The sequence below is a fragment of the Python bivittatus genome, unplaced genomic scaffold (genome assembly GCF_059951505.1).
Source record: "Python bivittatus isolate LINGU-HERP-01145 unplaced genomic scaffold, Pbiv_v1 ctg000070_np1212, whole genome shotgun sequence".
Lineage (NCBI taxonomy): Eukaryota > Metazoa > Chordata > Lepidosauria > Squamata > Pythonidae > Python > Python bivittatus.
In genome coordinates this window covers 37,054,109-37,067,643 of record NW_028277034.1, presented here as the reverse complement: position 1 = coordinate 37,067,643, position 13,535 = coordinate 37,054,109, and the positions used below count along the sequence as shown (strand labels likewise).

Below are 13,535 nucleotides of genomic sequence, written 5' to 3'. Positions count from 1 at the left end.
ATGCTATATTCTCCCCCCACCCAAATCTAAACTATTGTATAATAAACTATGTGCTAAAAGAGAAAGAAATGGAAAACCTAAACTAAAAAAATAACGGCTGGCTGTTGGAGGTAATATGTGCTTGTTTGTTGGAGGGGTGCATCAGTTTGATGGTTGGTGCATCAGTTGTAACCCTACCTGGACCAGGATGCCCCATCCCCAGTAACTCACTCCCTGAACACCCTCTGATTGGACTACTGCAATGCTGTTCATGGGGCTGGGCTGCTTTTCAAACCAACCCAGAAGGTACAACTGGTACAAAATGTGGTAGCAGGATTATGGGCAAGGCAGCTCTGCCAATGTAAAATAACACCTTTCATCAATTACCGCTGGCTGCCAGGTTCAATCCAAGTACTGGTCATTACTTTTAAAGTCATAGGTGCAGAGAACCAGGATATGTCAAGTAATGTCTTGTGAGCATTGAATCTGCCTATCCTCTCATTTGAAGATGGCCTGTTGAAAGTCCCCTGCTCTCCTGAGATTTGTGAGGTATGAACTAGATGACAGGCTTCTCTATGGCAGCTTCCCCATTAAGAACACTTTCTCCCAGAGGTACAGTACGTGCCGCTCCGACATTTGGATTCTGTAAGCAAGCCAAGGGTATATAGTTTCAATGAGCTTTTAGGGCCCACATTCATCCTCTGTGTTTACTTTTTGGGCTTTATAATTACTTCCTATTTCATTTTGTGTATTGTTGTTCACAGCCTCCTATGGCTGGTACACATTACAAGGAAGGAAGGAAGGAAACATATTAAAAAAAAAAAAGAACAAGGAAGAAGAAAAAAGAGACAAATTAATAAAAATACCACATCTATCAAATTTCAAAATTATGTTACATTTCTCAATGTCATCTTTGTCATTCAATTTTTAAAATAATTTTATTAAGAATTTTGATTATAATAGTAAATTCTAATACAAACGAAACTTAAAGAGAAGAGAAAGAAAAAATAAAAAGTGCAAGGAAAAGGAAAGAAGAAAGAAAAAAGTAGGAATAGAGCAGGGTACAGTCTTAGCTCATAGGGAACTTTTTTGTATCAGCTCTCTAAAACTGTTGTGGGGAGAATGTTGAAGTGTCCTAAAGTTAGTGCTGTTTGGAATTTGGAAACAGTTATATGGTGTGAGTATCTCACTGATTTGTAAAAAGGGGCTTGACTGCTCAGAAAAATGTTCTTAGGTAGAGCAGACTGGTCCTGTTGAGCTTCCAGGTCTTTGATACATTGTTTAAATGCACTGAGTGCATAACCTTGATCAAATTAAGCAAGTTTATATTATTTCCTTTTATTTCTAACAGTCTTCGTCTTTAGTTCGTTCAAATACTGTTGTAGGATTTGATTTCTCTTCATCTCTTCTTTGTCCCATCGCACAGAGTTCCTCAGGGCTTTAACAAGCTTCTTTTTCAAATCCAATAAGAAAAAATTGTCCAGGTCACTCTCTTGGTTTATCATTTGTATTTCCCTTTGAATTTTAAAATATCAACTGATTTCTAGATCCAGTGAAACTTCCTCTTCCACGTCCTGTCAGTTGTAAATCTACTTTTGATCCCATATCTATCTTGTTAGATAAAATTTGTTCTACAGCTGTCATTTCTTCAGTAACATTTTTTGGACATAGTCTTATTCATAGAAGCAGACATCTTTACTGACCTTGTTGGTATTGTGGCTAATTTCTGATTCCATTCTTCAAAAGTCTCCTTCAGTATTTTCATTGTTCTAATGTTTTGCATTTTATAGGCTTGCAGGTTTTTTTCCCTGTACCTAAAATCTTTAGTCCTAAAGATGGTCAGTTTTTAAATAATGAAATTACTTATCTATGTTACGTCTTCCAAAAACCAAAACAGAATCTGTTTCTCATGAGAAATAGATTATAAAAGTTTCAATATTCCAAATTTATCTGGACCCTTAGTCCATTTATAACTTTCTAAAATCAAAATCTTATTTAGCTTTTTGCTATTTATTTCAGATTCTTTACGTTCTTAAGTTTATAATTAATTTTTCTTTTGTTCATAGTTGAAGATAAACTCACCTAATGAAGACTTTTCAAACTTGTCATTCTGAAGATCTCTAATAGCTTTAAAATGGTTAATAGCAGTTTCTGAAAGTGATTAGAAAGTGAGGTTTGCAAACGTAGTGTCCTTTAAAAGGCTCCGCCGTGGTTGTGAGCAGGATGGCTAATCTTTTCATCTCCCGGCATTTAAACCTGCAGAAAACCACTGTTCTGTGGTCTCCTCGTAAGGAGCAACTGTCTGAAGCACATGTGGGTGATCTTCCATCCTCTCCTTATCCAGAGAGGTTCCAAGAGCCGTCTTCAGTTTGTCATACCTCCCCAAGAAGTCCAGTATAAACAAATAACAAATAAATATACCTTCCACTAGAAGTCCAGTATAAATTTTTGAGCAGTGAATTAAACCTAGACCATGTAGGTTTGGCCTGTCTGATTCTGTATGTCCTTTGATTGAAAGTCAATTTGCTGAGAGTAACAGATTACATTAAGCTAATTTTCAGAATCTGATATACAGTATAATCACCTTTTTTGCAATGTTCAATATATCCAAAGATTCTCATAAGCTTTACATATATCATAAATCTCATAATCAGTAAGTATGTGTGTGTGTGTATAGAAAACATTAACATCTATGTGTCTTGGCTTCCTTTCAAAAACCTGGTTCACTATAGTAATAGTATCTGTCCAATAGGGAATTACCAGTGGACAATTATATAACATATGAACTAATGTTCCTTCAAACTTACTGTATTATGCTTCCAACATAGAAAAGATGTCAGCCAACCCTTTTTAAATATTCTTTGAAGAGCATAATAAATCCAGTAAATAATTTTTGATGCACTTTGACAAATATTCCTTATGTAAGACTTACCTGACTTTCCTTAAAGCCTGAAGCCATTGATAGGGCAAGAGAGGATATACAATTCTCCATTTGACATTTCTTGTATATGCCCAAATTTATTTTTTATTTTAAAATCTTTGTTATGGTGATATGTTTTCAGTTTAATCTCAGTAGGCCTTCTCCAATACACTCAATGCCTCTGGAATTTCCAAGGCCCCAAGAGCAATGAACATACAGTCAGGTCCAGAAATATTGGGACATCGACACAATTCTAACATCTTTGGCTCTATACACCACCACAATGGATTTGGAATGAAACAAACACAATGTGCATTAACTGCAGACTGTCAGCTTTAATTTGAGGGCATGTACATCCAACTCAGGTGAACGGTGTAGGAATTACACCAGTTTGCATATGTGCCTCCCACTTGTTAAGGGACCAAAAGTAATGGGACAATTGGCTTCTCAGCTGTTCCATGGCCAGGTATGTGATATCCCCTCAGTACCCCAATTACAATGTGCAGATAAAAGGCCCAGAGTTCATTTCAAGTGTGCTATTTGCATTTGGAATCTGTTGCTGTCAACTCTCAAGATGAGATCCAAAGAGCTGTCACTATCAGTGAAGCAAGCCATCATTAGGCTGAAGAAACAAAAACCCATCAGAGAGATAGCAAGAACATTAGGCATGGCCAAAACAACTGTTTGGAACATTCTCAAAAAGAAGGAACGCACCGGTGAGCTCAGCAACACCAAAAGACCTGGGAGAAACGGAAAACAACCGTAGTGGATGACCGAAGAATTCGTTCCCTGGGGAAGAAAACACCCTTCACAACAGTTGGCCAGATCAAGAACACTCTCCAGGAGGTAGGTGTATGTGTGTCAAAGTCAACAATCAAAAGAAGACTTCACTAGAGTGAATACAGAGGGTTCACCGCAAGATGTAAACCATTGGTGAGCCTCAAAAACAGGAAGGCCAGATTAGAGTTTGCCAAACGACATCTAAAAAAGCCTTCACAGTTCTGGAACAACATCCTATGGACAGATGAGACCAAGATCAACTTGTACCAGAGTGATGGGAAGAGAAGAGTATGGAGAAGGAAAGGAACTGCTCATGATCCTAAGCATACCACCTCATCAGTGAAGCATGGTGGTGGTAGTGTCATGGCGTGGGCATGTATGGCTACCAATGGAACTGGTTCTCTTGTATTTATTGATGATGTGACTGCTGACAAAAGCAGCAGGATGAATTCTGCAGTGTTTCGGGCAATATTATCTGCTCACATTCAGCCAAACGCTGCAGAACTCATTGGACGGCACTTCACAGTACAGATGGACAATGACCCAAAGCATACTGCAAAAGCAACCAAAGAGTTTTTGAAGGGACAGAAGTGGAATGTTATGTAGTCAGTCACCTGACCTGAATCCCATTGAGCATGCATTTCACTTGCTGAAGACAAAACTGAAGGGAAAATGCCCCAAGAACAAGCAGGAACTGAGGACAGTTGCAGTAGAGGCCTGGCAGAGCATCACCAGGGATGAAACCCAGCGTCTGGTGATGTCTATGTATTCCAGGCTTCAGGCTGTGATTGACTGCAATGGATTTGCAACCAAGTATTAAAAAGAGAAAGTTTGATTTATGATTATTATTCTGTCCCATTACTTTTGGTCCCTTAACAAGTGGGAGGCACATATGCAAACTGTTGTAATTCCTACACCGTTCACCTGAGTTGGATGTACATACCCTCAAATTAAAGCTGACAGTCTGCAGTTAAAGCACATTGTGTTTGTTTCATTCCAAATCCATTGTGGTGGTGTATAGAGCCAAAGATGTTAGAATTGTGTCGATGTCCCAATATTTCTGGACCTGACTGTACATGATTTTGCATTGTCGAGGATCTTTGGCAAGTTCTGGTTATTACAGTAGTGTGACTCTTGAACACTTAGGATTTTTTCTGTAGAACAATCAGTAGTATTGAACAAAATAATTGAAATGTGTGTTTATGATTTCTCTGTAGCTCATTTCGATGCACTTTGACGAATATTCCACAGACTCAGGCATTGCTAAACAAAGCAAAACTTCCCTTGGGGTTGCTTCTACACCCTTTCAGAGATCTAACGGTAAAACAATTTTTATTGCCACAAGTTTTACTTAGCTAACCTTGAATAAGGTGATCAGGTTTTTGGTTTATATATTATACAAATGTATAAATTTTATGTACTACAATAATAGTTTTTAAGAGGTGAAAGCTGTAATTGTGTTGGTATTAATGGGTCAGTTGTCTTTAAACAAAAATGCACCATTGAAAACTGGGAAAATATTTTCAAGAGAATATTGCCATTTATGGATTTAAATATATTTACTTGAATTCAATGATTTTCAGTAAATCTTGAAAAATTAATTTACAGTGTTGGTCTTTATAGCATTATCTTCTGTGTCTGGGCTGTCTAGCTTACTTGATTTGTTATCTTGCTATAGAAGAATACTTGTTTCTAGTACTTAATCTCTGAACAGTGCATGATCAACTTACCTTTGTTGCTGGAAGTTTAAATTGTTTTAGAATAAAAGGCATATGAAAAAGGTTTCCCTCAAATTAACTCTAGAATTTTGTTGCTTTATTAGCAATTGCCTGTGATAACATCAAACACCATTGTGAGGTGTAGATCATGCAGAACCTACATCAATCCTTTTGTGTCTTTTATTGACCAAAGGAGATGGAAGTGTAATCTGTGCTACAGAGTTAATGATGGTAAGTATTGGTCCTTCTCCAATATACTCAATGCCTCCACAGAGTTTCCAAGGCCGCATTTCAGTTATATATGGGATCACCTTTGTGTGATTTGGAAATCTATTTCTGAGAGAAGAATACCTATTGAAGGCAATTAAGGTGGCAGACAGAAAAGAAGACCAAAGGTTCTACTGCACCATCACTTTTAGGACTTCCAGTTGCTACTGCTGTAAAAAGCAAGAATGAAGGAAAAATAAGATAACAATATGCTGAATGTGTTCTAATTAGTTATATTTTTTTGCTGGTATGCTACCCACCGCACTGCTCATCAGTCTGCCAGATGAGCTGTTGGAGATTGTCCTGTAGTTGGTGATAAGAAGTTCCAGGTGATTGCTCTAGGCAATGTAAGTATACATGTCACAGCAGCTCAGGACTTCAGTAATAACAGTAAAGCTGTCCTATTCTGTCAGCAGCTCAGAACATGTAATAGGAGACATTCTGGATATGGTCTTCCCAGTTTGACTGGAGAATGTGATCTGAAAGTATGTACAGTTATCCCAAACAAGCCTTTCATCTTTTCACCTAATCCTGGTGAGGGAATTGATGACCTGAATGAGTGTTTGAGCAGAGCATTGCTATGGATAAGGAACAATAAAGTTAGATCCAGATGCGATAGGATTCTGACAGTATATATAGGGTAACATAAAGGTGGTTTTCTGGGTAGAGAGTGCTTGTTATACTTTGGAGGGTATGTACGTATGTATTTATCAAATTTATATAGCCACCCATCTCGCAAAAGGTGCCTCTGGGCAGCGTACAACAAACCAATAAAACAATAAATATATACAAGAAATGTTGCCTAAAAAACATATAATGATTACTGCCACTTTTGCACTCCCAGTAGAGATGTGGAGTGCTCTTGGGTTCATCATTGTCATTGGAGGCCCAGATGGTTTTAGTAGCCTGGAGTGCCTTTAACCAGCTCTGTGTATTTGTTCATCCATTCTTTTTGTATGCTGCCTATTCTCGAAGAAAAGCTTGAGTTGATATATATGACTATCTGAACAGAGATAACCTTGTGGTAATTATTAATTCTATTTTAACCTTCCTTTTGGATTATAGCATTGTGTTCTAGTTTTATACCTAGTTACTGGAAGAATGTTATCTGAAGTCTTCCTTCAGTTGCGCATATTAAATGAGATGAAGCAAGTGGCTTTCTCAGTTGTGTCTTTCATAGGGAAACTTGCTTGACATTTATTTATTTATATAATTTATATGCTGCCCATCTCCCCCATAGGGTGACTGTTAATGTTAATGTTCCAAGTTTCTCAATTCAGTATCATAAATCTTTTTCCAGGCATTTTAACAATTGTTCTACATGCTTTTAGATTTACACACTATTTTATTCCTAATTTAAACGATTGTGTATGTTGTTTTTTCTACTTCTTGGTTTTATTGTGCTGCTTTCTTTGTTTTTGTTTTTTGTTTTTTTGTTTTTTGTTTATTTTAACAGTAGCTATCTGGAGAGCTAAGTTTCTTCGGTGATTTAAATGAAATACATTTATTTTATAATTTAGTTCCTGAAGAATTTATGTACAACCCTCTGACAAGATCCTATGGAGAGCCTCATAAGAGGCCAGAGGTCCAAAATTCTACAGTGGAGTTCATTGCTTCTTCAGACTACATGGTAAGTTTATAGTTCTAAAATGTAATATTTTATAGATCTGTGCATATGTAAAAATGGGGGCTACAGAAATGGCAAAGCTGTTTATGGTTATAATAGATCTAGTATACACATTAATAAAAATCTTATTTTACAGCTTCGTCCTCCTCAACCTGCCGTATATTTATTTGTGTTTGATGTGTCCCATAATGCAGTAGAAGCTGGATACTTATTAGTTGTGTGTCAGTCTTTGCTGGAAAACTTAGACAAGTAAGACCTTTTTGTATTTGTTGGGCATAATAGGATTGGCAGTTATTTCTGAAAGCATAAAAAGATTGGGTGGGATGAAAAGATTAAGAGGAAGTTGTGCAAATGCTTGAAAGAAAGGAAAGCTTTACTAAGAAATAGGTAGCTGGGCAGACATAAAAGAAATCCAACTCACTTATGTTGTTTTTTTCCCCACTTGGAATGAAGTGCCTGATGATAATGTGACATCCAAGTAGTTGTGGGGCTGAGCTTTTTGGTGAGAGTGTGCTGTAGGAAACAGCATGTTGCTACTGTGTTCAGCCATATGTTTAATGAAAAGCCAGGCACTGGGAGCTTAAATTTCTCCTTTCTTCTTCCATATCTCACCTCACCACAATTAGCTGCAATTTGAAATGGCTAGCTTTCTATTTACTAAACAAGTAGAAGGGGGAGAATATTTGAACCAACCATATACAGATTTCATTCATACCTTCTGGGTCCATCACAGAAAATAGTTAATAATGTGCTAGGTAGTGTTCATTGGGAAAATACTATTTTCTAAGATAGATCAACTATCACGAGCATTAAAGACTCTGGAACATACCTCTATATTGAAGGAACATTTTTTGTTTTGTTTTGTTTTTGTTTTGTTTTAATGTTAAGGTTGCCTGGAGATTCAAGAACAAAAATTGGCTTCATAACATTTGATAGCACTGTTCAGTTCTACAATTTGCAGGAAGGATTATCACAGCCTCAGATGCTCATCGTTTCAGAAATTGATGGTAAGATGGGTAGTTATCTGAACAATTGGAAGAATAAAAATGAGAAAAAGTAATGCAGAATTCAACATGAGTTAGCTCACTTTAAATTGTTACAGAATAATAAAACTGTGCGGAAAATACTACTTCAGTTGTACTAGTTCGATTAAAACGGAAATGAGTGGTTTTTCTTCCCAGAATTCACATTTGCAAGATAATCTGAAGACCAGTCAGCACATACTAGGGTATTGTTACGGAATAACACATTTATTCTCTTTTGCACATACAGAAATTATGTGCAAACTTGTAGAAGTGCATTACTCTTGCATTTGACCATGTATAGTAATTTACTATATTTTTTAAATTATATTAACATAAGAAATCAAGAGTAAAACATGTCTTCTCCATAGATGTTTTCCTGCCTACACCTGATAGCCTACTTGTTAATCTGCATGAAAGTAAAGAGGTAAGATGAATTAAAATGTAATGGCACTTACAACAATAAATATTAAAATGAAAATACTCATGGTAGCTTCTTTGCTTTTGATTAAATTAATTTAGAATAGTTGTGTTGAAACTAAGATGGTATCTTAAAAGGTCCTGCATCTTTCCAACCTTGTTTTCATCTTCATCTTAGAATATGCATTTTGACTTTGCTTTCTACGATTCAATATAGTTTAGAGAATCAGAAGAGATTTAAGCAGACAAAGCAAGTCTTTTGCTGTGTTCAGAACTCGATTTTAAATAGAGTTTCCTTGCAAGACAAAAGAAAAGACCAGCTGGTGTAGCACAGATGAAATTTATCCAGATAGGTCAGCATGTCCTGGACTAAGGTAGGGAACACCACAGTTGTGCTTGAGGGCAAATACATATATATATTTGATTTTTGGGAATCTTGGATTTCATTTAGAAGAATCAGATTCATAGATCGTAGCTGAAAACTGACTATTTAGAAATCTAAACTGAATAATATGCTTTAAAAGTATTGCTGAAATTTCAGTGTTCTTGCTTATTCTATTTTCCAGCTAATTAAAGACTTACTGAATGCACTACCAAATATGTTTACCCAGACAAGAGAAACACACAGTGCATTAGGCCCAGCTCTTCAAGCTGCCTTTAAACTGATGTCTCCAACTGGTGGGCGTGTATCTGTGTTTCAGACACAGTTACCTTCTTTGGGCACAGGATACTTACACTCCCGGGAAGATCCTAATCAAAGATCAAGCACTAAGGTATTTTATCTCAGATAAGGAATTAATTAAACAGGATGGAACTGTTCTGTAGAAACATATTAGCCGGCACACTGATTGAGAATCTCTGTATTCATTCTAATGAATTGAATGTTGAGTGTTCAAGCTGCATGTGAAGCTTGCCGAAATACTGGAATTTGAGAATGTAGTCTCAGCCTTCTTATTTTTGTGGAATGCTGTCCAGTCTAAACTAATATTTATTTAATCGTACAATTTGAACAGATTGCAAAGCTCATGGAGGAGGATGTTACACAATGTTAATAGGTTTTTGAAGGTTAAATAATTTTCCAGACAGTATATGAATAGCCTCAGTATAGAAGTTGGAAAATTCCATGGGTTTCCTTGTAAAGCATTCTACGTGGGGCTGCCCTTGAAGAATGTCCGGAAGCTTCAGCTGGTGCAAAATGTGGTAATATGGGCAGTTATGTGTGCCTGCAGAAGGACACACGTTACACCTCTGCTCCGTGAGTTGCATTGGTTACCAGTTTGCTTCTGGGTCCAGTTCAAGGTGCTAGTTTTGACTTTTAAAGCCCTACATGGCACAGGGCCAGGTTATCTGAGGGACCACCTCTTCCCAAATACATCAGCCCATCCCATCAGGTCTGGCAGGAAAGGCGTGCTGCGGGTCCTGTCTGCAAACGAGTTCCATCTGACGGGGCCTAGAAGGCGAGCCATTTGTGTCGTGGCACCCAGCCTCTGGAACATCATCCCTCCCGAGATGAGGTTAGCCCCAACCCTTAATGGCCTTCCAGAAAGCCCTCAAAACATGTTTTTTTCAGCAAGCCTGGGGATCCCCTGGTAGTAAGGAGCCTGTGTGTTGGCTGTGTTATATATAATACCCCCCCCTTTGTGGTCTTGTTTTATCCATGTTTATTGTTTTAATTGCTTTTGTAGAATGTTTTAATTGTAGGTTTTATTGTTTTCCATCCCAGAGTCACTTCGTGTGAGATGGGCAGCCATATAAATTTGACAAATAAAAATAAAAGAGCAAAACAATAATTTATGTTTGTCTATCTTAACTTCTGCAGCTGCTCAAAATGTTTTGTACATTGTTACATTGAATACCTAAAATGCTAATTTTCAGCTTGTTTTTTAAATAATTGCCATGTAATATAAGTAATGTATTGAATGTCTGTGATAAATAAAGGGAAAGAATAAGCCCTTGGTAAGAATTTCCCCTGTTGTTTTGCTATTAAATATTATTTTTACAAAGAGGAAAGCACAAAGAAATTCACTTAGTGGAGGATTTGTTTCGATAACAACTTCTAGTTATTAAAAGATGAACACTTTTTAGGTTCTTTATTCACAAGATTTAGTTCACCTGATTGGTTTCAATACCTTCAAATAAATAGCACAAGATTTTAAAATTAGAATAGACTTTTAGTAATATGGATATCATATATTATAGTTCATTTCATTCTGTGATTTATATTATGCTGACCACAGTTCCTGATGTTATGTTTGTTTAGAGCTTAATAGCAATTTTCAGGCTCTTAAAATGATATAACATATTCCGTTATTCACAATCAGCTGATGATCCATTGGGAAATTATAACCCTATGACATTTGTAAATCCCTTGTTTGTTTATTTATATTAATCCCCTATTTTTCCCTGTTTTTATATTTTCTTTGAAATGCCTAATAAAAATACGTTAAAAAATAATAATTAGAAATCTCAAAGTGTTCTATATGTCTGTCTACTGTGTAAATATTTTCCATTGAAATATGGTGGTAGGGGCTTATACTCAAACAGATACAGAAAGACAAATCCATATTGGTATACTTGCAGTGATACTAGTGGAAATATTCCAGAAGAAATGCTTTTGAAATCACAGAATAATGTACTTAAGGTTTCTCATCACTGTTTGGCGAAGAAATATCATTATCCTAAGCAAGTATGCTAAATATCCATATGCCTTCACTACATTATTGTATTCATCAGGAAATATAATAGGTTATATTTTATTTATATATAATATGTTTCTGTAGATTTATATGTAGCTTCAGCTATTGGGTGGCTTAAGATTTAATAAATAAATATATGCATAACCCTCATCAGGCATTAACAGTGCAGTACTATTTGATTACAAGCACAATTTTTTTCTGTTGCATCCGTAACCTTACTTTTTTGTTGCTGTTGTATTAGGTTGTTCAGCATCTTGGTCCTGCAACAGATTTTTATAAAAAGTTGGCACTAGATTGTTCAGGGCAACAGACAGCTGTGGATTTGTTCCTCTTAAGTTCCCAGTATTCCGATTTGGCTTCTCTCGGTAAGCAGTATTAACTTGTTAAGCTGTCAAAAAAAATTCTAAAGTTCCAAAACGCATTTGCTCAGATGTATGCATTGCGAGTACATGCTTCATACTTCATGCTAAAATCTGAACTATTGTAATGAACGCCATCGCGTTTTTAAATCAAGAATTGTTTTCTGGGTGATTTCTGTGTACGGTAGATTATCTTACATAGCTGATAGGTCTCGTGTAATGACCCTGCAGCCTTGTTGTGAAATGGATAAAGGAAGCCCCGCTGTATCAACTGTTTTGAGTTCCTAGAAAAAAAGGCAGCATATTAGTATCATAAATAACTGAAATAAAGAAAAGCACCTAACAACGATGCAGGTGAAGCTGTTACAGCAGCTACGTTTACGGCATAGTTGTTACTCTCTGTTGATACTGCAGTCAAGTTAAGCGGGTGTTGGTTAGAGGTATTTTGGATCTGGCATGGGCATGCTTGCTGTACTTGTCAGCGGCGCCTTAAAGGAACACCTTTCCCTGAGCTTGGGCTTCTTTCAGGAGCTGCCAGTACGTACAACGAGCCCTTCCCTGTTCTGGAACACCTTCCCCACTTAGATCCAAAGACTGCCCGCTGCCAGTATCCAGTGTGTATGGTAATGCCTCAGAAAGCTTTAAGTACAAAGGAAAAATGTAGTGTGAGATGTCTGAGTGAAATGCTACAAGAATTAAAATTGGGGCACCCGTGCATAACCCTAGATACCCTTTTTATGCAGTTTATTCCTTGTAGTGGTTCTTAACTGTAGTTGCATATGTTATACCAAAAGTCTTCACATGATTTTCTTCAGAAAAAGGCTTGCATAGCTTTGGACCAACATCAGATGCTGAAGCGTTTCCTACAAATATTAGAAAATTATTATTTTTTCTTTTCCAGATGATGAATGTTTGTTTTAAAAATAGAAAATGGGTTGCCTGTATTGAATAGATATTAACTGTTTTTTTCATCCTCCCCTAAAGCTTGCATGTCCAAATACTCTGCCGGGTGCATCTATTATTACCCTTCCTTCCATCATATCCACAACCCTATTCAAGCAGAAAAACTGCAAAAAGATCTTAAAAGATACCTTACGCGAAAGATTGGATTTGAAGCCGTAATGCGAATAAGATGTACAAAAGGTATTGCATAGGTTTTGAAATACATTTAATTTGAAGATGGCAATATATAAATTTGATGATGCATGATGAATAACATTCAGAGTGTGTACAAAAATGATATAGAATCACACAGAGAAATTAATTCCATACCTGGATTGGAATGCTTTTGTAGGAGTTTAGCATTCTTCTAGCAACTCTGCAAAATAAGACTTTTGAAGGCTTGTGTATCCTTGTCTTGATCATGATGATTTTTCTAGTAATTGAACTGTACTCAGGTTAGCATACGTATTTTTTCACTTAAAATAAAGCATGCCAGTATTCTGGCTATCTTTTCGAGTAGCATGTTTCTTCATTTTTAATTCTTTGGAATCAAGGCAAAAATTTATGAAGTTTGTTAGGAGGGGTTTTTTTTTGGTGAAGCCCACTCTTATTGCTTGACACCATTTTCCCCACTCCTGCCCCCCATCCCTGCAATTCCTTGTAAATTCTTTTCTGTCATGCCTGGGGGGCAGGGGAAAGGAATGGGTCAAGTTACCCAAATATTTTGTATCACCAGTCCATATTCTGTGTTAAAGTGTGGGTGTTGTGGCCTGCAACATACTTTCTGGAGAGAAAGCACTGTTAA

At 36.7% G+C, this 13,535-nt stretch overlaps 1 protein-coding gene across 2 annotated transcripts in view; it reads left to right on the top strand.

Annotated features, from left to right (window-relative positions):
• Nucleotides 1-13,535, top strand: part of SEC24B (SEC24 homolog B, COPII component) — a 43,356-nt gene that overhangs the window by 19,357 nt on the left and 10,464 nt on the right. For both annotated transcript variants that reach the window (XM_007441129.4, XM_007441128.4), the window contains 9 exons: nt 4,897-4,999; nt 5,502-5,628; nt 7,185-7,294; nt 7,428-7,540; nt 8,180-8,298; nt 8,685-8,740; nt 9,300-9,506; nt 11,671-11,794; nt 12,773-12,931. In XM_007441129.4, coding sequence (XP_007441191.2) covers nt 4,897-4,999; nt 5,502-5,628; nt 7,185-7,294; nt 7,428-7,540; nt 8,180-8,298; nt 8,685-8,740; nt 9,300-9,506; nt 11,671-11,794; nt 12,773-12,931 — 1,118 coding nt within the window. The remainder of the gene's footprint in view (nt 1-4,896; nt 5,000-5,501; nt 5,629-7,184; nt 7,295-7,427; nt 7,541-8,179; nt 8,299-8,684; nt 8,741-9,299; nt 9,507-11,670; nt 11,795-12,772; nt 12,932-13,535) is intronic.